General features: G+C 30.7%; 1 protein-coding gene across 2 annotated transcripts in view; it reads left to right on the forward strand.

The window, feature by feature from the left end:
* LOC126835995 (protein amalgam-like) overlaps window positions 1–23,265 on the forward strand; it is a 192,256-nt gene that overhangs the window by 167,543 nt on the left and 1,448 nt on the right. For both annotated transcript variants that reach the window (XM_050568925.1, XM_050568926.1), the window contains exons 3-5: window positions 12,164–12,324; window positions 18,668–18,878; window positions 22,431–22,721. In XM_050568925.1, the coding sequence (XP_050424882.1) occupies window positions 12,164–12,324; window positions 18,668–18,878; window positions 22,431–22,721 (663 nt within the window). The remainder of the gene's footprint in view (window positions 1–12,163; window positions 12,325–18,667; window positions 18,879–22,430; window positions 22,722–23,265) is intronic.

Genomic DNA, 23,265 nt, shown 5'->3' on the forward strand with positions numbered 1-23,265 from the left:
ACAACATATTATAATAATCGAACAAAATACATTAACGGTTAAACAACAAAAACAAATATTTAATTAATAAATACAATTTTAAAACACTAACTAGGTCTTTTGATTATAGTACATTAACAATTATTGGACCAACAATTATCAAATAATAGCTGTCAATAGCGAAATTATTATCAACATTGTTTTTTTTCGTTTGTGACCAATTATAAAGTTATCATTCTTTTTCAATACGAAATTATACATAGTCTATTGGCTACTAAGTAGTGTTAATAAAATGTGATCACTTTATTTACAAAACTGTAATTTGTTGTTTTAGAAAAAAAAGACATTGCTTGATTTGGCTGAGTTTTTAATACAAAGTTTATTGGCTAATTACCTCAAGACTCAATTTCAATGTACTATGTACTTCACTTAAGACCATATTATACATACTTTAATTATGATCTCTTTACTATTATATTAGCATTATAATAATTATATGAATACAATGAATGACTTTCATAAGTAAATTTTTACATCATTATAGTCTATATTGATTACAATCACACACTAAAATAAAAGAACTGCACAAGTGCTCGATGTCTTTTAACGTATTCCATCATCACAGAAAATTAAATGACAAATACTTATATGTTTATTCCCAAGAGGTAATTAGGTATCATTGTTCTTTTTGAAACTCACACACAACTTGGATATGCAAAACAACAATTTTTACTTAAATTTTTTCCATATAAAAGCGCGCGTAAGACTTAGTTGTTAATAGGAAGATTTTATTAAAGAAGGTTCTTATATTACATAGAAACAATTAATTGACAAGACAACTTACACATTTTGATAATCTATTACACTAGTTATGGCTTACAATTAAATACATACCTAGTCGCCTGCCTTCTAATTGTTAAAATTTGAAAATTATGAAAATCTATTTAAGTGACCGAAAGCTTTTAGTTGTTAACATAATAGTTGTCTGTTCTGCTCAATAATTGGCAGTTTAAGTTTCACTTGTTCGAACGTTAACTGTAATGGTATGACTTCAGAATGATTATAAGTTATAACTATGGTAACACGTTGTGGACATACTCATATTTTGTATGCTATCTTTAAATTTCGTCTTCGTCAAATATATGTTTTAGATTATTAAAAGATTAATAGACTATTAATATACAATATTGTTTAAAATATTCATCTCGTGATGTCCTGATAACGATTAAACGTCAAATACAATGGCGTCTTAAAAAGACTTCTAAGTTTTAGAAGTCGGAAATGTGCTCAGACATATCCGTACTAGTGTTCCACCGAAGTATAATATACATATTGGGAAGATAATCGAACATTGCCGTACGTCGGGTTTGAATGTAAGCCAAAGGTGAACCGGGGCTGCATTGTCTATCATTTATTGTCTTTGGACTGATCCCAAAAGTTTACAACGCATTCCGCCCTTAATCGATGCCACGACACCGTCGCCAAAAGACTAAACAATATTGTAATACCATGTTACCCCGGTTGCAATTCGGTCAGGTACCGAATTTACTATTATAATAATAGTTATTATTATTGTTATTATTACTGTTTTAATCAATATATAGTAACATTATTTATGTATGTATAACCGACGGCGCAACCCTAATTCGAAATTGCTATAAAAGGACAACGCTTTGGAAACACTGCCAAGTCGGGCCGGGCACTAAAAAAGTTCAGGTCATTTGCATCTGGAGCGCTGTACCGAAGGCAAACAAAACACATAATAATATAATATACAAGCTATACAGTCGCACAAAGTTCACAAGGGGTTTCTTTGATATTCTATTTTTTTTTCTTTCCGCGCTCTTACACCACTATAAATAATAATATCATACGCCATCATTCTAGTATTATATATGTATATATAGCTCTATACGGTGAATACACAGCGCTAGATCGTCCTAGCCAACACGTACCAATGTGGAAACTGCGTGATTCGCATAAACGTTCGGATAGCACGAGTCGTCCGAATAGTTTCCACTCGGATTTAACGGTAACCCTAAATAGAATACATACACATATATACCGCATAAATGAATCTCAAGTAAGATTACAGAACCTACTTCTCGTTTGGGCTCACACGCGATACCTACTCGGTGTACAGATTATGCGACAAGATAAAAACATAATAATAATTCCCGTTAAACATTCACCATTCCGTTCGACCTGAAGAAGGGAAAATGCGTTTAAAGTAACTCCAGGGATTATTTTCCTTCTTTTCGCCACGCCAAATGGAATGGTCGATTTTTTTTCATCAAATACCACCAGCCAAGATTAACAGCTATCAGTCTAAAAGGGTCTGTAATTAAATGAATTTTCAATCTTATTACTTAAACTAAAACTGAAAATGTGTTAATACTGTGTCTATGAATAGCTTCTGCTTAGAGTTACATGTGTTGTATATACTTTTTTTAATTTAAATTATATTTTATTAAGTACGTTAAATTATAGTTTTTGTATCATTATTTATAATTATTTAGGTAATTATTTTAGTTGAAAATCTCACATTGAACTTAATAAATTTAAAAAAAAATGTAGTTTTTAAAAACCGTGGAACATTTCTAAGTAGTTACTCTTAACAGTGCACGCAGTGTAAAACTTTTATATTATACCTACTCACAGCGTGTGAAAGTAGTTAAACATACTTTAAAGTTTCTCAATTTTGAATTTACTGGTGTAAACATATTTCATTATTTTATTAAACAGTTTGATTAAATTGTAATGTTTTCATTATAGTTTTGCAACAATTTTACTGTAGTTGTTAATATTTTACTTGTTCGCGACAGTAGTAAGAATCATAAAAATCATAATTGAAATATAACACAAAATTTGAATCTAAGTTTTCTTCTTAATTTGGTAGTTACATATTTACTATAAGCCTTTGGTATCTAATATGTATGTATAGCTAAGTTTGTTAATATTTCTACGTTTACTATCCATGAGCTTTGGCCTAAGGCCCTAACGCTCAAAATTAATTTATATTATAGGCACTGCTGGTTTGGAAAGCGCGAGTAGTTCGCTTTGTTATTTAAAACCGGCAGTGATCGAAGAAATGTTCAAATAAATGTACAACAAGCTGGAGAGTGTCAATAAAATGAGTCGCCGGCTTTGTGTTTGAACGGATTTAGCACAGCCAACGACCTAGATACATGATAACGATTTCGTTTTAAGGACGACGACCCGTAACTCGTAAGGGCGAAGAACAGAACTACAGCTTTGTAGATGATGTACGGTGTGACTGTGTACATACTTTCCGTATTAATACAAGCGGCGAATACATACTATTATGTCTATGTATAATAGCAACGACGAATAATCATAACGCTATTGTATAACTCCGACCACTGTCTGCACACCGTACACGCCCGGCACCCGTTTGTCTGCGCGCAAATATCCGCGAACTACGTCGGTTTTATAATATAATAATAATAACCGAAACAATGTAAAAGGGTGAAAAGCTATTGAAATTAAAGTGGCGCAGGATCCCGAACGTATCGCGTGGGCGATGCCATGGTAACTGATGTACAGACTACAACAGCTACAATAATGTAAATAGGTAGTCAAAGTTTCTGGGCCAGATAGCGGACTAATTATCATTGCTAGAGCACCCATTGCGTTATTACTAACCTATTATGGCAAACAAAAAATATCATATCAAATCGATAAATCAATTTTCTTATCTATTATATCCCTCTAACCCTTCCAGATTTTATATTTGTTTAAAGCACACGGAGCAAAAAAAAAGGTGAAATTTCATATAAAAGTCGACAAAACCGAACGTTATCTTATTTATATACATAATTATTTCAATTATTTTAATTACTGTAGTGGTTTTTTCCCATTTTTTTCGTTTTACTATGAAATTTCAACTCTATTTTTTGTTTTTAAAGCGGTTATTTGGAGAATCAAATTTCAAATTTACACATTTTATGTAAAATTATACCAACTTTCTGAAAAAAATATTGGAAAAATTATTAAATTTTGGGCAACGCGAAAAACAACTTTTTAGATTATAAACTCAACTTTAATGAAATTTTGTTACTCAAAAAAATAAATCAATATTTTTTTCAGAAAGCTGAAAATATTTTACAGAAGAAACTGATTTTTAGTATTTTTTTTTTTTTTTGAAGGCCGAAGGAATCATACAAAAATGATAAAAAATAAGTGTCTAATAAAAAAACTAAAAATAATTTTTACGTAATGATAGTCAAATGATGGTCATGATTGGCCAAAATAATTTTAAAAAAAATTGAGAACATTTTTTTCATCGTAATAAACATCATAATATCATGCAGTATAAACTATAATTTACAAAAAAATCCGTAAGGGTCACTCTAATCTTTCGTTCGTAATTGGCGTTTTACCCATATATACAGATTATATAGCTGCACTCTACCGTTATACCAGTCACCAATAATGACTGTTGTGCTTGTCGAAATATTTGAGTTTTCAGACATTAATTTAATTAGACGCATATACGTCAATCTGCTAAAAAGGTATCCGAATTTCAAATCTTTATAGCGATCATCGTCTAATTGATCCCCTCTGTCATATGTTTAGCCTCTTTTTAAGGATGGTACATACGGTTGGTGCACATCTACTACCAAGTCCAGATTGACAACAATTAACATAAATTTCATTATATTTCTCTCTTCGTTTCTGTCGAACGTAGAGGATACAATGTTATCATACCAATGCATTCTAAGCTAGGTATCAAAACGAAAGTGAAACATAACTACAATTACAATGATTGAATTTATTCAATAAATAAAAATATATTTGTATGTTTAATGTTGAGTTCTTCTTTGTACCTTGTCTTGGCGTTAAGACTGAACGACGGTAGAAAGTAGAAACAGTTGATGGGTTCACATTTATACTCGTAAAGAGAGAATAAAGTACTATTGGAATAAAAGCCCAGTAAGGAGGGGGGAGTTTAGACCCAACTGTTTGGTCGGTCGTCGATGACAACAGTCTTAATTATTATTATTTTTGCAGATATCTTTGGTTAATGAAAATTTCTGATGGTTTGACAAGTTGGACGTTTCGGCTATATACCGATGAGCGATTTTGACGACTGTTGTGTTTCAGAAAACATTAAAAGGTGCTAGTGTTTAATAAATCAACGGCTGTCATCTTTTGGACATCTGTTTTGTATTGTTTCGAAAATATCAATTGATAGCTCAACTTTTATTTGTATGCGAACATTTTACTCATTAGCCTTTTTCAATAACACTAGAATTCATTTGGCGTTGATCATCTGTGATCTGTATTGTTTGTTGTTGGTATTGCTTTTTTATAAAACTTTATTCGAGTTATACTACGGCTAAACACTGAATTTTCTGATTGTGTTGTTATTTTTAAGGCATTGGAATAGTACAGTTTGTCGGATCACTGAAATATAATTCCTAAAGTATAAGTTCAATCGATAATAATTAAATCGACGAGCTGTTCTCATGTTAATATCGTACAATTACATTAGTGAAACTCCATTAACTTGGACTAAACTACAATGGTATTAATAATAGTTATTTTTCCCAAGAACACAAATTTGATCTGGTAGTATAATAGTTGTGAGTAAGGCGAACAGCGATAGTATTTTTTTTTGCTGGTCGACTATCTCTGAGATAGCCGGAGATTTGAATACATTTGGTAACAATAATGTTGTAGCTGCATGCAAGTACAACGCAAAACGACAAAACGGTAATTATAACCAAAAATAGGTCCAAAGCCATAAATTAAGTCTACCATCCTCTGTTATAATGGCTTATGGCATTATTATCATAAAAGGTCGGGCGTATTGTGAAGTCTCAGTCTTTGCTGTTTTAACATTCTGTAAAAGACCATAAAGACTTCTGTATGATTTCTTTAATTTTATTATGGCCTTTTGTTTTTATTATTCAAAACTAACTCACCGAAATTTAAATTATTATTATAGCACCGTAGCATTAAGTTAATTAGTTATACTCCCGGCCTGCATTCAAGCATACAACTCTTAATGTATGCAACGATCAAATATCATTAGAGTAGTGTAAAATATTACCCGATAACGCTACAGGGCTCAAAGTCAGTTATTATACCTAATCACTCAAAAGCCATTAGAGTTTAAACATATTTAAAAATGTTAAAAATGATGATACTATACCTTTTATTAAGATAGTAATATTATCATGTTCTGATTAAAAAAACCATTGGTTTGAAATAAATAATTCTTTCCTTGACAGTTATTGGACAAAATATTGTTTATAAAATCAATCGAAAATTATAAACAAAGGATTATAAAATTTGAAAGCTTTAGATAAATAATACTATATATGACCATATTATAATGGGCATATCGCCTGTGTAATATATTCAAAAGGTGCGTTCTTAACGGTTTACCACGAAAAGTTAGCCTATAAAATAACATAAATAACGATATAAATAGCGTTTTTACTATGTATAGTAGTGTATGGTTAAATAATTTACAAACTTTTGTAATAAAATCTCCATGATTTAAATATATAAGGAATAAAAGACGTTCGGAAAGATTAATTGGCGGTTAGTTTAAGTTACAGTAACAGCAACATTAAACGGAATTTATATACAATTTAAGTATAAAACTTTCAATATAGTAATCATTTTGTTTATAATAATATAGTTAAACTATAGAACGCCTTATGGTTACAGGCTAGAGCATAAACACATAGTTTAAACGTTTTTTTTGCACGTCACTTAATGACTCTAATTCTAAAAATATTTTGATCTTTTAGGTTCCCGTCAAAGCGTGGACGTATTAAAACGTTTTTAATAAATTTTATACTTACAAGATTTGTTTTTAAATTATTTTTGGTAGATCTTATGCACCATTGTGTATTATATTATAAAAATAAAAATAAAAATAATTCGACCATTTCGATGTATTTTATAAAAACTGTACTGGTAAAATAAATGGTCATAATTAATTTTATGCTTTTAAAACAATTTTACTCTGCTTAGTATAGCAAACAGGAAACAAACCATTTAAATAATTGTCAGTGTATACATATAGGTGTTTGCAAATGCGATTTGCAAATGTCAGTGACAGTGAATGGGTATTTATTATACTGGCGTGCCGAACGTTTGTTAAATGACTAATTGTTTGTAATATTTCATTGTTTGATAAAACGGGAAAACGGATGACAAAAAAAACTTTTTTCCAGTTAACGGAGATACGTTAATGACACTGTTTTCAATTCCATCTATTTGGCGAACGCCTGATAGTGTTGTGAATTTTTTTTTATACTTAGGTTAAACCGCATTCGAAAATGTTTACAAAATTAATCTATAGAAAATTATTTATACTTCAAGTTATTTCTATTAACATTATAAATCAAATAATTGATTGAAAAATATTAGAACAAATTACGTTTTAAATAAAGCAACACTTTCATAACGAGTGTAGTATGAAATATGAATAATAAAAACCAAATTAATTAATCATAATTCATGAATACATAAATAAACACTAAAAATAGCATCTTCTTCTCCTTCGTCGAAATTATTTGGGGTCGTCTACAAGCTTAAGAAAATATCATAAGTATTAAAATTGTGTAACTTTTTGTCGTCATGTATTATTCTGAGACTAACTCAGCATTATGCTCAAACCTAATTATTAAACCATAACAAAAGAAAAATTATAATTATTATCATTTACTATTTACAGAAAAAGGGGAGCAATGTTTAGGGTTCACTCTCTCGGACTAGGCTTACAATTTTCATGTGTAGATTTAATTTCTAAAGTACATCTTAGTACATCTACAAAAGTTCAATTGATGTTTATAGTTTTTTCAATGTAACTGATTATAAAAACAACGAGTTGAAATGAGCGTTGCGCTATTGATTATAAACACAAAGTTATAATATTACAAATTACAATCGATAGTTTAACTTATAGCAATTCGAGTGTCATAAAAAATGTAAGCCGCTTTAGTTAAACGAAGTAAAATTAGCGCACCGGTAGAGTTTATACGAAGGTCACGAACACTAGGAATTTGCTGGCGTCCAATATGATAATAGTTAATACTAGTATCATTTCATATTCATGTCCGTACGAATCGACGGACTTTTATTGCGTTCAGTTTGTACCTTCGCCAAGCGCCATTAAAGAGCGAGGATCGTATTATTCACATAAAGTTTATCGCGCTCACGTCGGCCAAAGAAAATAGGAAAAGGCGGTACACAGAGTACGTAGAGGAATAGAACCGCGAATGACTTCCAAGTGTTGGCCCCGTACGCTCTTCTTTCGAGAGCGTTACACCTTTGGCAGTAGAAATTCCATATCGACTCGACGAACTCCTGTGTTTTATGGCCGACGCTCTGACGCGGTTGCCGTGGAAGATATTGAAATAAAATTCGGTCGGTGCCAAAAGTTGGCCGGCCAACTAATATGGTAGACTGTAAATCACAGTTACCTAAGCGTCGTCGTCGTCGTCTGCACAAAGGGTCAAGTTTCACCAACAACCGCGTATAGACTCGGTATTTGACGTTATACAGTAAACAAGCACATATTTTTAACGTATTCAGCTCGCCTTCCGTCGCCGGTGATGTTAGTTCCATAATAATAGCCTGGGTACACCTTCTTTGAAAACAATAACCAAAGTTACGGTGACTGCGCGAAACTCTGGCATTAAAGTCTCAGACACGACGCGGCGGCACCCATTTAAGATAATATGGTAGGTCTGACACGGCCGAAGCGTCTACACAAATAATACACACGTGTACTTCACATACTTGTCGAACGGTAAACGGGTATTTTCGTTTTGGCTTTCTGAGATATTAAGAAAAGGATTAAATAATTCCCGTCGACGAAAATCGGTCCAAACCGTTCTGAGTAACTGTTTGTTGTTTTAGAAAAACAGCTTATTACTCGAGAATTTGTAAGCGTCACACACTTACCGTTCAACGAAGCGTTTTGAAAACGCTTTTCCCGTTTATCTCCCTCCTTCGAGGGTTACAAAGCTGTGACGTAGTCGTTCCGCCCCGTTGGGTTTCACAGGCTTCAATCCGCAGTTAAACTGCTCGAAAATGAAGCTCAATGGTTTTTTTAACTGACTTAAGTTTTTGCGTAATTAATAAATTATGCATAAGGCGCGAGTGACGTAGTAAAAATAGCGTAGGTATACGGTCGCTAAACATTTACTGTTTTCATTGTGTCTTCTTACAGCGAATCGTGATACGCATTTATATAGAACCAGAACGTTTAAAAAATATAATTATAAGTAAACTAGACCGGAGACGCGTAAATACAATACTATATAGTACATAAGAATATCACGGAAGCCGTTTGCGATCTTGTAACCTTACATTACAATTTTTTTATGCCCCATAATGAATAATGTTCATTTCAAAAATTGTCTAATTTATTAAGTTCTCAATCGGAGTAAAATGTTTTATCGAAATTATTAATGCATATTTTTTTTTAATTAACATATTATAATTGTTGTACAGTAAAGCCTGTTATGAACAAACGTTTAGTAGAATGTCTAACGTAAAACCATTTATTCAACAGAATAATACCTGGTTTAAAAACATATAAAGCATCTATTGCTTAAACGATATCTTACTTTAAAACCATCCCATATTTTGCTAAATGCTTTTGGCATTTAAATTTAATTTTCCCTTTGTTTTCTTATATGCTTCTTTGTGTAACTAACGCACTAAAATATTATTACCAATTCTTCTTTTGTCTTCTCTCTTAACTTGTTTATTTTTTGAAAATGTTTTTGTTGTTTCGGTTTCATATTTCCTCGATTTTGTTGCATAACTCTTTTTCCTCTTTTGTTCCTAGTCCTTAAGCTTTTCTCTGTAAATTAATATACGTACCAGTTCAAACTCTATCAACTTGGAATTACTTTCTATACAAACTAAAAGGTTAAGGAAAAGTTGACAATTTCTTTTTTAAATTTCAAGTAACTTTAGTTTTTTAACTGAAGCTTTGATATGCATTTGTATATGTGTAAGTAAGTTTAAGTAGTAACTATAACATACTGTATGGATTTATCTTTCTTTTTTATATAAATATCTAAAGTTTAATTTCACAAATTTGTGTTAGATAGCTCAGATCGTGAAAATAACTGTCGGCTAAAAATTGAAATCAAACTAAAATTATTGGTTAACATTTCAGTTAACAGTTCAGGTTAACAGTCCAAAATAATCCTTGAAAATTACAACAAATAAAAACTCAAAACAATGTTATAACTAGTGAAACTAATACTTTTATAGCGTCGCGTCAAAACAAATAAAAACAAGTATATAATAAATATTATTAAAAACCAAAAATACAGATAAACACTTAACGGTAACACGATACTTAGTGATAAATGGAACGCATTACCGAATTAAACACAAGCATGTGTCCAAAGTGCGATTGATAAAAGAATAACGTGTATTTATTAGAACTTAGTACTAAATACATCATTTGTCGACACTTAATTTCTTTAAACACGTATTAAACTAATTATTATTGGATACTTAAAGATCCTGATGAATAGTAATTAGGTATTAAAAAGTAATATTTAGGCGACATTTACATGATATGCAAACAAGCTGTGCAAGTTTGTAGCAATGCGTTTTTACATGAAATAAATATTCGCAGCTCGCACCCACATGCACAAGTCAATTACTGATTACGATATTAATATAATATATTTTAACACGGCGTACTAGTTAGGCAATATTAATACGTATCTTTATTCAAAATTAACTGTTGCCGCTATATGGCTTTCTATACGAAGTAACTTCCACTTAATATTTTCTACAAGATAAATTTAACTGTCAAAATTTATAATTCATTAAAATATAATGTTTACTGATAATCACCCCGAACAAATTGCATATTTTTATTTATTATTTCCAAAGCTACATAATATACAGGGTGATCAACTTATCCTGAACCACTTAACTCACTCGGTTTAATTAATTATTGCATTTTTTTTCATAATTTCTCACTTTTTTCGTTTGATTTTACCCTCTCCCGACCTAGTTTTTTGATAGAAACTTTTGAAACCTAAATGGTAACGCATACATTTCATTAACTTTTTAAATTGAGAATAATGTACTAAACATTTTGACTGGTCGATAAACAGGTTTGGACAACGTTTTTAAAGTTATAAGAGGTTTAAAGTTAAGATGGGAGTGGAAGTACGGTTGGGAAATGCGCGCAGATAAAAATACCTAACCTAACCTAACCAGTTTCGGATAACTTTTTTTGAAACTATAAGTTTAAAAGTTAGGATGAGAGAGGAAGTGGAGTGTAGTATTTTTTTTATCTGCGTGCATTTCTCAACCGTACTTCCCCTCCCATCCTAACATTTAAACTCTTATAACTTTAAAAATAGTTGTTCAAAACTGGTTATCGACCAGTCAAAATGTTTAGAACATTATTCTCAATTAAAAAGTTAATGACATTTTTGCGTTACCATTTAAGTTTCAAAAGTTGCTATAAAAAAAACTAAGTTGCGGGAGGGGTGTAAAAACAAAAACAAAATGTGAAAAATTGAGATAACATTGTAAAAAAATTCAATTATTAATTAAACCGAGTGAGATATTGAGTAGTTCAGGTTAAGTTGATCACCCTGTATATATTACTAAGACAAATTTTAAATTAAAACGCATACATTTCTAAAATAGGTGCCACGCTAAAATGGCTCGGGTCTAATGCTGTAAACAAATATATTTTAAGCAAAATGAGGTAACTTGAAACACAAAATGTGTCGTTGTAAAAATACCACTTCGGGTGGTAAATACGAGTATTATGACAATATGAAAATAGATTCGATTTGTATGCAAATTCAGTTGATGAGCCACTTCATAAAACAGCGGTGGTTAAAACTATAAATGCAATTCAGACTGTCCCTTTTGGGGACGGTTGGTCACGACCATAGATGGTATCTGCGAGAGTTGGGACTTCGGTGAAAAATAATAAAGATTAAACGAATTAAAACTGCGATAAGACGAAGATGCTATAGTGATATTTTATGATTATATCGACATTACAAAACAGAATAATACTAAAAATTAAAATAATCTCCTTTTATGTGTACACAAAATTGAATATTCAATCATGAATACCCTTCAAAACATTTATACAAGTACAAAATTACTGAACTGTTTTGTATTTTGCTTACAGACGGTTCGATAGATTCGCCTTCACAAAGCGGCAATCTAAACTACTGGGAACAACCATACTCGCAACCTTACTTTGACAACGGCACCAATCGAGACGTGACCGCAACTGTGGGACAGATGACATACTTGCACTGCAGAGTGAGGAATCTTGGTGATCGATCAGTAAGTCAAATCCGTTTTAGGATATTTAATAGGAAAAGCTATATAGATGAGGAGAGACAAAAAAGAACGGTCATCCAGTTTGACTAATGTCAGCATAAACACAACTATAATGTTGTTTAATATATTTTTGGAACCCAAACCTATTGTTATACGCCTTATTATTTTATTACATGCATAGTTCTGTAAATAGTATGGGTCATATTTTTTTTTTTATTCGTGTCAGGTGCATAGTACAACAGTAATAATAATAATGGTAATAATAGTATAACATAAATCTATATATATATATAAAATCAATTTTTGTTTGTTTGTCCTTTATACATTAGTACACACCATTCATCCGATCGCCATGAAACTTCGGGAAGTTGTTGAGTACACTCCCGCAAACCTAACTAGCATAGTACTTTTCAAAAATTCCACCCCTAAGGATGACCTCGAACACGAACTTTGTACTTTAAATACGAAATGTAAATAAATTAAATATTTGTAACTATAGTAACCTAAAAAAACACTTGGTTTGTAACAATGGTAACCACGACACTTGAGCAAATGGTAGGTGATGATTAAAAGAACAGGCCGATTCTAATTTCTATAATTCCTAATGGGAATTATTTTATTCAGCCCTGGCAGACTAAATCTCGAGCAACGCCTGGTCCGGACAGCTTGTAAATAAATAAAAATAACATTAATAAACAATACATAATAAAATAAATAAGGTGAAATAGCATTACCCTAAGTAACATAAATTAAAATATAATATAATGTTTAATATGATATTGTGACATTGTTGAGTGTTTTAGGACGTTATTAGCGGATTTATATTGTTTCGACCCAGATGCGGGCCACGTTAATTCCTTGGCTTGTGCCTTTTTGATTGTCTTCTGGGGTGCAAATGTGGGAACAAGTTGTGCATGTGATGATGTGTTGCATATCTGTTCTTCTCCGCGTAGGCACAAGGTGTCTGCGCTATCTAGCAGTCCCCATTTTATTAGATTATCTTTCGTTCGTCCTATTCCTGTCCTGAGTCTGTTTAGTATGCGCCAAACCGGCCATGGGTCATATGACTATTGCAGATGGTTCATTTTCAATTCAGGATTTCAAATGTTATACACGAGTCAAAACGCAGTTATAACGGTGTGACATTCAACGTCTTATCTTTTTTTTTGGATAATTTTAAAAACATAACAGTAAAACCTCTATACTTATCTTTATATTTAAAATCTATACCAACTCAGTTACATTTAAACTCGATGTACATATAACATAAAAAAAATAAGAATTAATAAATTACCCATCTAAATAAAGTTGGGAAGCGAGTTATTATGGAATCTTATTACATTGAATTTATACAGGTACCATCACGTACAAGAGATACCACGGTCGGGATATTTTAAAACAAAAAGATGCTCTTCCAAAACTCTAAAATAATAATAATACTTAATAGTGTACGTTTTTATTACGTTTTTTACTTTGTAAGATCTATGATCTAGATCGACTAAGATTATCCGGTAAAGAGAAAACAGTTACCATTATTATTATAAACGGCATGCAATCAAAACTTTAAAAGGTGGCAAAACGCTTGTTTACTGACCTAGTTTTCTACCTTTTTCTTTGCTAGTTTTTTTTTATACTGTATTAATTTCAATATTATGTTGGATTTCACTGTACTCGATTTATATAGTAATTAACTATTAACTAACTAATTATAATGTTAACTAAACGTTAACATTTCGCAAATCTAGTGCACCCTATAAAAAAATACTTTTAACCCCTCCCCCAATACATGCCTTTTTCGACTCGATCTAATCGTTTTGTCGAGAAACTATAGAAAGCCAATTTGAAGGCGGTTTTGGGGTCAAGGAGTTGACTTTTTAACCAATGAGTGGTTTCTCTACACAATCTATTCATGATATTTTCTCTATTAGCTCTAATACCTATTGTAAAACAATATTTACAGATTGCATTATTTAGTACTAAAATATTTTCTTGAGTATGTGAACAAATTTGAAAAATATTATATTTTTTCAATACTCGTGAATGAGATCACATATGTTAATATTTAAAGTAAAAAGTATATTATTTACAAATGTTATTACTTTACGTAATAGCGTAACATACTATTTTTTCCATAAGTTTTTTCAAAATTAAAATTTGTTTGGTTTAAGTTGAAAACTATTTGATCACATTTTCCCCTAGTTGAAAAGATTAAAAAATCTAGACAGTATTATTGAGCTGGCTTGGCAGCGTTTTGTAAATTTGTGTTTTGTTTGTACAGAGCCTAACCGCAAAAGACGTTGCGAAGATAACCGCAACGTTTTTTTTGTTTTCGACTCATTCTAGTTAGCCGCTGCGATAAGCGAACAATCTTGTACAATGCAATAAACACTAATGGAAATGAAACGGTCGGTGGGTGGCGGCAGCTGTAGATGAATTAAAGCTCAGCGTATTTGTCCCTACTCAAAATACAACATGACAAAGCCTTCTACTGGACTGATAATCTGCCATTTTATGTGTACAATAATCGTGTCAAACGTAGCTTTGTTTTCACGAGTACAGATGTTATGTTTCATTACCGCGCTCTCCATATGTTCTCATTTTAATCGGTAAACCGCGTTTCAATAAAATGACATATTAATTTATCCGGAAAACGTACAGCCATCAATTAGCGCACGCTAATAATTATTGCTATGCTAACATTATACCAGCTCGAAGGGCCATACAAAGTACATTTTTATTCTTTCCGGGGGACACATCGATTCTGATCCGATCCAGCCGACGCGACGGTAGGCTAATGTAACTCATGTCCTATTCCGTTATGAATTATAATACCAAACACATATCTAATGGATTTATATCCAAGCGTTTTTAACATAAATTAACTCTGGAGTGTGCTTATTTTTCTACGATAAACTATATGAAGTTCAAAACGGTAAAGCAACAAGTTCCTAGGCCCTAGAGGGAAGCACCGTGATCTCAACCATAATGATTTAGCGCGGATTGCATACCGATTAATTTGCTAGTTTCAACTACCGAAATCACACATCGTCTCATCAAAATTATTATTTGAAACTTCATCGATTTTCATTTTATTATCAACCAAATATAATTTTCCATTCAGCTGCTTCAAAATAATCCAATTTGTTTGCTGATCAAGCTACACAAATTTAAAATTTACCTTTAAGTAAATTCCTTTTGGTAATGACGTCTATAAAACAGTGGTATGAGGCACTTATCTTGGTATACAAGTTCTGCTATTTGGAAGCAAATGTAAGAAATTAAAATGTGGAAGTGTCACTAATGAGTGGTTTCTTCCATCAAAATGTATTCATGTAATTTATCTCTACTTTTATCATACATGCTTATTGTGCTCATTGTACAGATTGTATATTTCTAATGTAAAATAAAAAATAAAAAATAACTTAAAATAAATCAAAGAAACATTTATTTGTAAATTCAAAGATAAGGGTGATTAAATGTGTAAGTGCAAATTAATAATACATCATTTTTAATACAATCTTTATATTATTTATAAGCATGTATTTATTATTTTATAGCTCCCTCAACAAATTTGGTTGTATGCACAGTTAATTATTAGTTTTAATTGTAATAATGGTCAAAGAGTTGTTATTGCAATGTACAAGCTGAACTTTTATCCAATCACTTCCATTAATTTCCATCTATGACGACTAAAATTTGTTTACATATAAATACACAAGTTAAATTAAGAATAACATAAAACAAAAAAACAGCAATATATAAAAAGAACGTTAACTTATTAAACAGTAACCAAATGGTTTAATATATTAAAAAATACATTAGTTTTTATAAACACGTTTTCCATTTAATTTTACATTTGCTGAAGTATTGCATAAAACATTAATGGTATAAACCTAGTTTGGGTCATTACGATCTACAATAGTTTATGGAACTAATATAGTATTGTACAACCAGTATTAGGCTATTGGTAGAAATAGGAAGACGGGTTTTTTATTAATAATATGAGAAGATATTTGGCCCCTTTCGCCATTTAACCTATTTGTACTTTTAAGCGTATTAATACGTTACTTGACCCATTAAACTTTTTGAAATTCGCTGTTTGCACTAGAAATTTTAAAACATAATTTTTAACGATATTAATATCTTCTTATAATATTATGTTATTGGAAACTATTAATTTAATTAACTAACGCAAATGGCTTTTTTTACAGAGTGCTACTATTTCTTTTTAACTTTAACTGTCAACAAACCTTGTTCATTTTTAACTCATACTAAATATAATATAATTAGTCTAAAGATGTTTCATATTTTTCCTCAGAAGACTCAGATAGCATTTACTTTTTTTTCACCCTGTCTAATATAAAGAATAAATTACTTTAAGAGTCTTATATATTCATACAAAATGTATTATTCTAAATTGAACTGCTACCTTAACGTTTTCCTTTTTAAACACGCATACCCTATAAGGCTATAGAATATATCCACACAAATTAAATTTTTAAAACCTTATTTTACTATACACGCAACCTTATTTCTTTAATACCTCAAATGTGTGCAATTACAAGCTCATTGCTATCCTATAATTTAATAAACTGCCATAGCTTACTGAAATATCTACTTAATTAATTTATAAAGATATTTGTAGAGTAATCAGTTATTATAATATAGTTATTATGAAATAAATTTCACAATAATTATGGTATTCATAACTTTAACGGCTCGTGCATTTTCCGTCATAATAAAAACTTCAATAGTATCATATTAGATTGTGTGTTCTGATTCGAGTAAACCAAAAGGCCAATCACAGAACTGGTATGCACGATTATAATTTATTTTATAAAACGTTGAAAATTAAATATAAAATAAATCCAGTGTGTGGGGGTCTACAAAAATATTCCCTGGCTTTGTTTTCGAATATCGGAATAGGAGTCGACCATAATTTTACCTATAATGTAATCGAAAATAGGAACATTTAGCAGTCTGTCTGTGGATGTGTGTGTGTGTTCGTCTGTGAAATTGTTATGTCCTTCGATGGCGACTTAGCGGATTCGAATTTTCTTCTAAACTTTTACCAGTAAACCAGTATAATAACCAGTTCAGTTATCAAGATGAATTAATTAAAATTTGGTGGTATTTGGGTTTCATTTTGACGGGAACTTTTGTTTCGCGGTATATTGCACGTTAAATATGAGTCATTGATTTTTTTTTTCCTTAGTAAAAAAAAAATTGATGACAAATTTAAAAAAAACACCGTATATATTATAACCCCGTTTTAGATCTACCATTACTTTAATTTTTAGATATTAAGTCTTAAAATTTCACTTGAAAGAGGAATAAGCTTTGTTATGATGATCTTTATCAAACAAAAACGACACCTGTATATTGAAACCTTCAAAAACTTTATTAATTGTAACGTCTAATATCGTCGACGGTTCTCTCATGTAATAATATATATACAGGGAGATTATTTTATCATGGGCCTCTCAATATCTCATAAGGTTTAATAAGAAATTACATTTTTTTTGAATATTTTTTTTATATAATGTGATCTCAATTTTTCACATTTTTTTTGTTTTTACCCCCTTCCTAACTAGTTTTTTTGATAGCAACTTTTGAAACTTAAATGGTAACGCATATATTTCATTAACTTTTTTAATTGAGAATAATAATGTACTAAAAATGTTGACTGGTTGAATGGAACTCTATTTGTTAAACCCAGTATAAGTTTAAAAAAACGAAACTTATCATAGTTGCTGCTATGATACAAATGGCAACATTATATTTTAATATTTGTTTACCTTTGCTTTTGTCTCGAGATCCGTTTACGGTTTTAAACAGAGACAAATTGATCGATTTATGTTATTATAATTTATATCCAAAAAATATTTTTCATAACTGTTTTTTAAAAAAATGTAATTCCACAAAAAAAGTAGTACAGTTTGTCGCTGTTTAACTTTGCAATTTATTTTTTTTACTACAGAAGCAAAATTAGTTCGATTAAAAATAATGTAGCTCGCGCTGAATCCCTAAGCGCGTTTCCAAAGCCATCTCGTGTAGTACGCACGTACCGCGTTTATGTTTTTTTTTCTTATTTGCTCTTTCTCTCAAAGCAAACATGTTTTGCTATTCCATCAGAGTTTTTGGCCGTGTTATCTTTTAACGGCATCAGCTCAGGCGCCCTCGATTTGCCCCGTGATTTCTTTTACCTCTTTCTTATTCCTCCGCTGTCTCTCTTTTGGCCAAACGTAACAACTTCACGTATCGAAAGTGCATTGTCTCTTATTTTCTTTTTCTTTATTATTATTATTTTCATTATTATTATTTATTTGATGTTTTTACATTCTAGGTGTCTTGGATCAGAAAACGTGACCTGCACATTTTAACGGTTGGCATACTTACATATACCAATGATCAGCGTTTCCAATCGCTTCACTCGGACGGGTCCGACGAGTGGACTTTAAGGATAACGTCTCCACAAATCAAAGACTCTGGGACTTACGAGTGTCAAGTGAGCACCGAGCCGAAGATCAGTCAGGGATTCCAGCTAAATGTAGTCAGTAAGTACCATATCGCTTGGATACTCGATTTACTCGATTGACACGATAGCGAGGACATTGTGCGTGACCAAAGCACTAAACTTAACATGACCTAGTGCATCAGTATTCGAAGTGTAATAGTTTTAGTTTAAGAATTAGGTGGATAAAACAAAGATCGAAATAAACTATTTCAAAGGCTTAATCAATTTTTTTCTCCGGAAGATTTCATGAAAAAAATCTCTAATGTCATTTAAAATGCTTTTCTTAACCGCAAAATAATACAAAAAATATATACATGGAACACTGTGAGTCAAACCACGCGGTCATCGGCCTGACCTCCTCAATGTTTTTTTTTTACTCATTTTGGTCTAATACAAAACCTTTATTTTTTTGAAATTTTTGCCTCAAAATAGAGGTTTTTTAAGTTATTTTTCAAAAAAAATAGATTTCGACCGGTTTTAAATTTCTGAAAATTTTATCATAAATTCAGACTCAAATCAAATCTTTTCGTCTAATAACGGGAGTGAGCCGAGATTTATTTCTATTTTTTTGTTAATAACCACGAAAATTCTAATTTTTATTAAAACCGCGTACAAAAGTCTTATTAATATTAATTAGGTGTAATTATTAATACTAACGATCATTTTACCGCCATCCTATATTTATGAATTTTGGTGTCTTTATATCTTTTGTTCTAATAAAGATACTGTTGTGATAACTCACATGTGAATAACTGTTTGTATTTTTAAATAATAATAACTAGTTATGTAATTTAATATACTGATATTTCCCTTTAAGTTTAGTAAATATTATAATATTTATTTATTATTATAGTATTACTAACTATAGATACTTACTATTTTTTTATGGTTTTTTTTTTATGGCATTTTCGTTATGCAATATTGATACATTTTTTTAGATCATTTGTACTGGATTTAGAAGAATACATTTCTGTGCCTTGAATTTAAAAGGGCCAATGTCAATTTCGGGTATAAACGTATTAGGCCACTAAATACAAACATTAAAACATCCTTTATACACCGCGAAGACATGACAATCTAATGTCAAATATTAAATAACTTCTAAGAGTAAAAACATTAACAAACAACTTAATGGAAAATAATAACTTTAAAGCCCAACGACCAAAAGTTACAAAAAAATGTGATTGCCCCTTTTAGAACCAAGGTACAGATTTAATTTACATGAGTGTTTTAAGTAATATTTACTAAAGTCCATTTCTCCCCTCGCCCCCAAAAACAAATCTAACAGCGAGTCTTCTAACAGCGCCCAGACCATTTATACTTTACCTATATAATCGTAGAATGAATTCAATAATATAATGATAATAAACAATTATAAATCTTAATAACATCGAGTAATACTTAAGTAGAGTAGTATTAAAATGTTCAAACCCGGGTTTCATTATCCGTTATTTATTTGTTCAGTTCAAAATTATGTTCGTGAACGTAAACTTGAAGTAACGTTAAAAAAAATTTACTCCAAAAATTTTATAACGAATAACGTTTTAAATTTATTTGTTCCGAATATTTTATAATATATTATAACGTTAGTTATACGTTTATTTTGTTCCGAGAACGTCATAATGAATATTTCCATATTATACTTATAACAATATTATAAATATGTATGTTTTTTGGTTTGCTGAATTCAAATTTGGTATCAATTTTAAAAGCAACTTTCTCCTTCAGGAATTTTAAGGGTTAACTTTTAATGTATGGAAACATGTTTATGTCAAACAAATATTATATACGTTACTATAAACTTTCTCAATGTATATAAATGTATAACAATATTCGTTTTAACGTTCTCAGGGTAAAACAAAGTATAATGTTATTCGTTATAACGTTCTCGGGAGAAAAAAGATTATAACGTTATTCGTACTTTGTTCTAACGTTCTCGGGTAAAACAAAATAATAACGTTATTCTTTATAACGTTCACCAAACATATACTAAAATTATGTTATGTTGTGTAAACTTTATTTTGGTGAACGAAATAATTCAGTTTATAACGTTATATTTCATTGCGTTACGGAACCCTGGATCTTACTATTATTAACGTTAAAATAATATTTTACCTTTGCAAAGGAATAAAATTTCATTTAAATGGTAAAACTTTCAAAGCTTTGCATATTTTATTTTTAATTATATACAATTATCAGAGTTATAAAGTTAATCTATGGACGTGAGCCAAACTTCCAACAGTTTTTTTTAATTTCTAAGCAATTTACAACGCTGGACTACACGCTTTTAATAATAATAGCACTGTAATGTTACCTTTGCCTTGTGTTTTGGTAGAGATATAAAATAATAATAACAGCATAAAAAAATATACTTTATATTTTTTTCTAATCTGTTATTTTAAATGTTAAAAAATAAATGCAGAAATTTATTATACACGCGGGAATATAGGCTCGAAAAAAACTTTTAAAGTCACATTTATTGTTTTTTTTTATTGATAAGTTGACTAATCTATTGATGCATATTCGAAACATATTCATGACAATCTATTATTTATACATTCATCAATTGGGCATTCATTTAACAAAACTAAAAAGCGTCCGACTATTTATTGATAAAAACTTGTTAGCGACCTCTTTGAGTATAATACTAAAACCAACACGATTATAATACTTGCTCTTTTCGAAGCAGGCCTAAAGTTTTATTAGATCAAAGCAAAATCTTAATTAGATTCGCACGTTTCCTTGATCAATGCAAATGTAATTGCCGAAGCCGTACGCTAATATCCCGTTGACCTATTTTCCTTGCAAATTGCAAAATTATTCTCTGCCAATGATCTCACTTTATCTTGATTACCTACTAATATTGAACTTGAGTATTACGCCTGTAAGTAGCATAACTACCCTATGCTAATATTTCGATTCTAATACTGTTTAACGAGGTGCTTTGTAAATACCAAATACTCGGTAGAGTAAAGATGTATGTAAAAGTAAATCCAATTTCCATTTATTATTTATTTTTTTACACATGAGAAATCAACTAATTTTGTAATTTCATGCAAATTTGTGGAGGTGTAGGTTGTAGAACAAGTTGTATTTATGAAACATACGAAACAGTTGAAGTTGACTACTAAACTTGTCATTTTATCAAAGGGTATCTCACGCGATTTTACCAATTATACATAGATATATAAGAAATAATTTTTTTTTTTACTGCACGAGACGTTAAGTCTGGATTTTGAAGAACGTCGAAAGCTGTTATTTATATAAGAAAATATAAAGATTTATTACGATATTAGTCTATAATTAGTATCATCACATTCCATGGATTTTTTTTAATGATTTCACAATTCCCATTGCTACTTCCCTTCAAATCAGTAGCCGCAATGAACCCATTGTTTGAATTAATTAAAATTAAAGTTCTATTCATACAGCGATATCGGCGCGATTGTTGGATCTATTGGTCCAATGAAAATTTTAAATACCATTGTTTCATTTAATTTTGATGTAGACCGTTTAGATTAAATACTATACAATCTTTCGTTGCATCATAACATAGTAAGTAATTGAAAAGTTACATTGCTTATTGTTTCAGTATCAAAAGCCAAAATCATCGGCAACACGGAAATATACATTCGGAGCGGTAGTGACATCAACCTGACATGCGTGGTCTTAGAAACTCCAGATCCGCCTAGCTTTATCTATTGGTACCGCGGCAAGGACGTGATCAACTACTCTGGCCGCGGAGGCATTAGTGTAGTAACCGAAAAACAGACTCGCACAAGTCGTTTACTCATATCAAAGGCCCAACCACCGGACACAGGCAACTACACGTGCGCACCGTCGGCGTCTGACTCGGCCAGCGTCACCGTGCATGTCCTTAATGGTAAGCTCATTTTCTGTATTGACTGTAGACTAATATTAATACTGATTATTTAGACCAACTCAAACACAAAATGAAGTGCAATCGTTTTGGAATAGTAACAAAAAATCAAAATGTTAGACCGTTATTTTTCATCTTTAAGATTTAAACGATCCTGTTGAATAACTGCTGAGTGTTAATTTTAACTGGTATTAAGTTTAAGTTTATATGAGTGCATACAAATTTCGAATATATTATTCCCTTATTAAGCGAAGCTATATAACAATGGTCCATGGTAAGGATAATATTTTCCAAATTTTGATTAAACATTGTTTAATCACAAATTTATTAAGGGGCAAAGGATAGGCAAAAGGATTTGACAAAAATTGATATAATAGCCATTTTTCATATGCCTACTAATATCAAGGTGAAAGCATATTAGAATTTTCTAATTATAATACTTTACAATTTTTTTTCTCCGAGTTATGACGAAATTTTGATAAAAAATTACTTACGTAAAAGTCATTTTCTGGCGTATCTATTAGACGGACTTCAGGTTTTTTTATTT

This window comes from Adelges cooleyi, unplaced genomic scaffold (genome assembly GCF_023614345.1).
Source record: "Adelges cooleyi isolate 19-005CV unplaced genomic scaffold, UGA_ACOO_1.1 ACOO_flye_CR_arks_rails_tigmint_CR_PRNA_23, whole genome shotgun sequence".
In the NCBI taxonomy this organism is placed as follows: domain Eukaryota; kingdom Metazoa; phylum Arthropoda; class Insecta; order Hemiptera; family Adelgidae; genus Adelges; species Adelges cooleyi.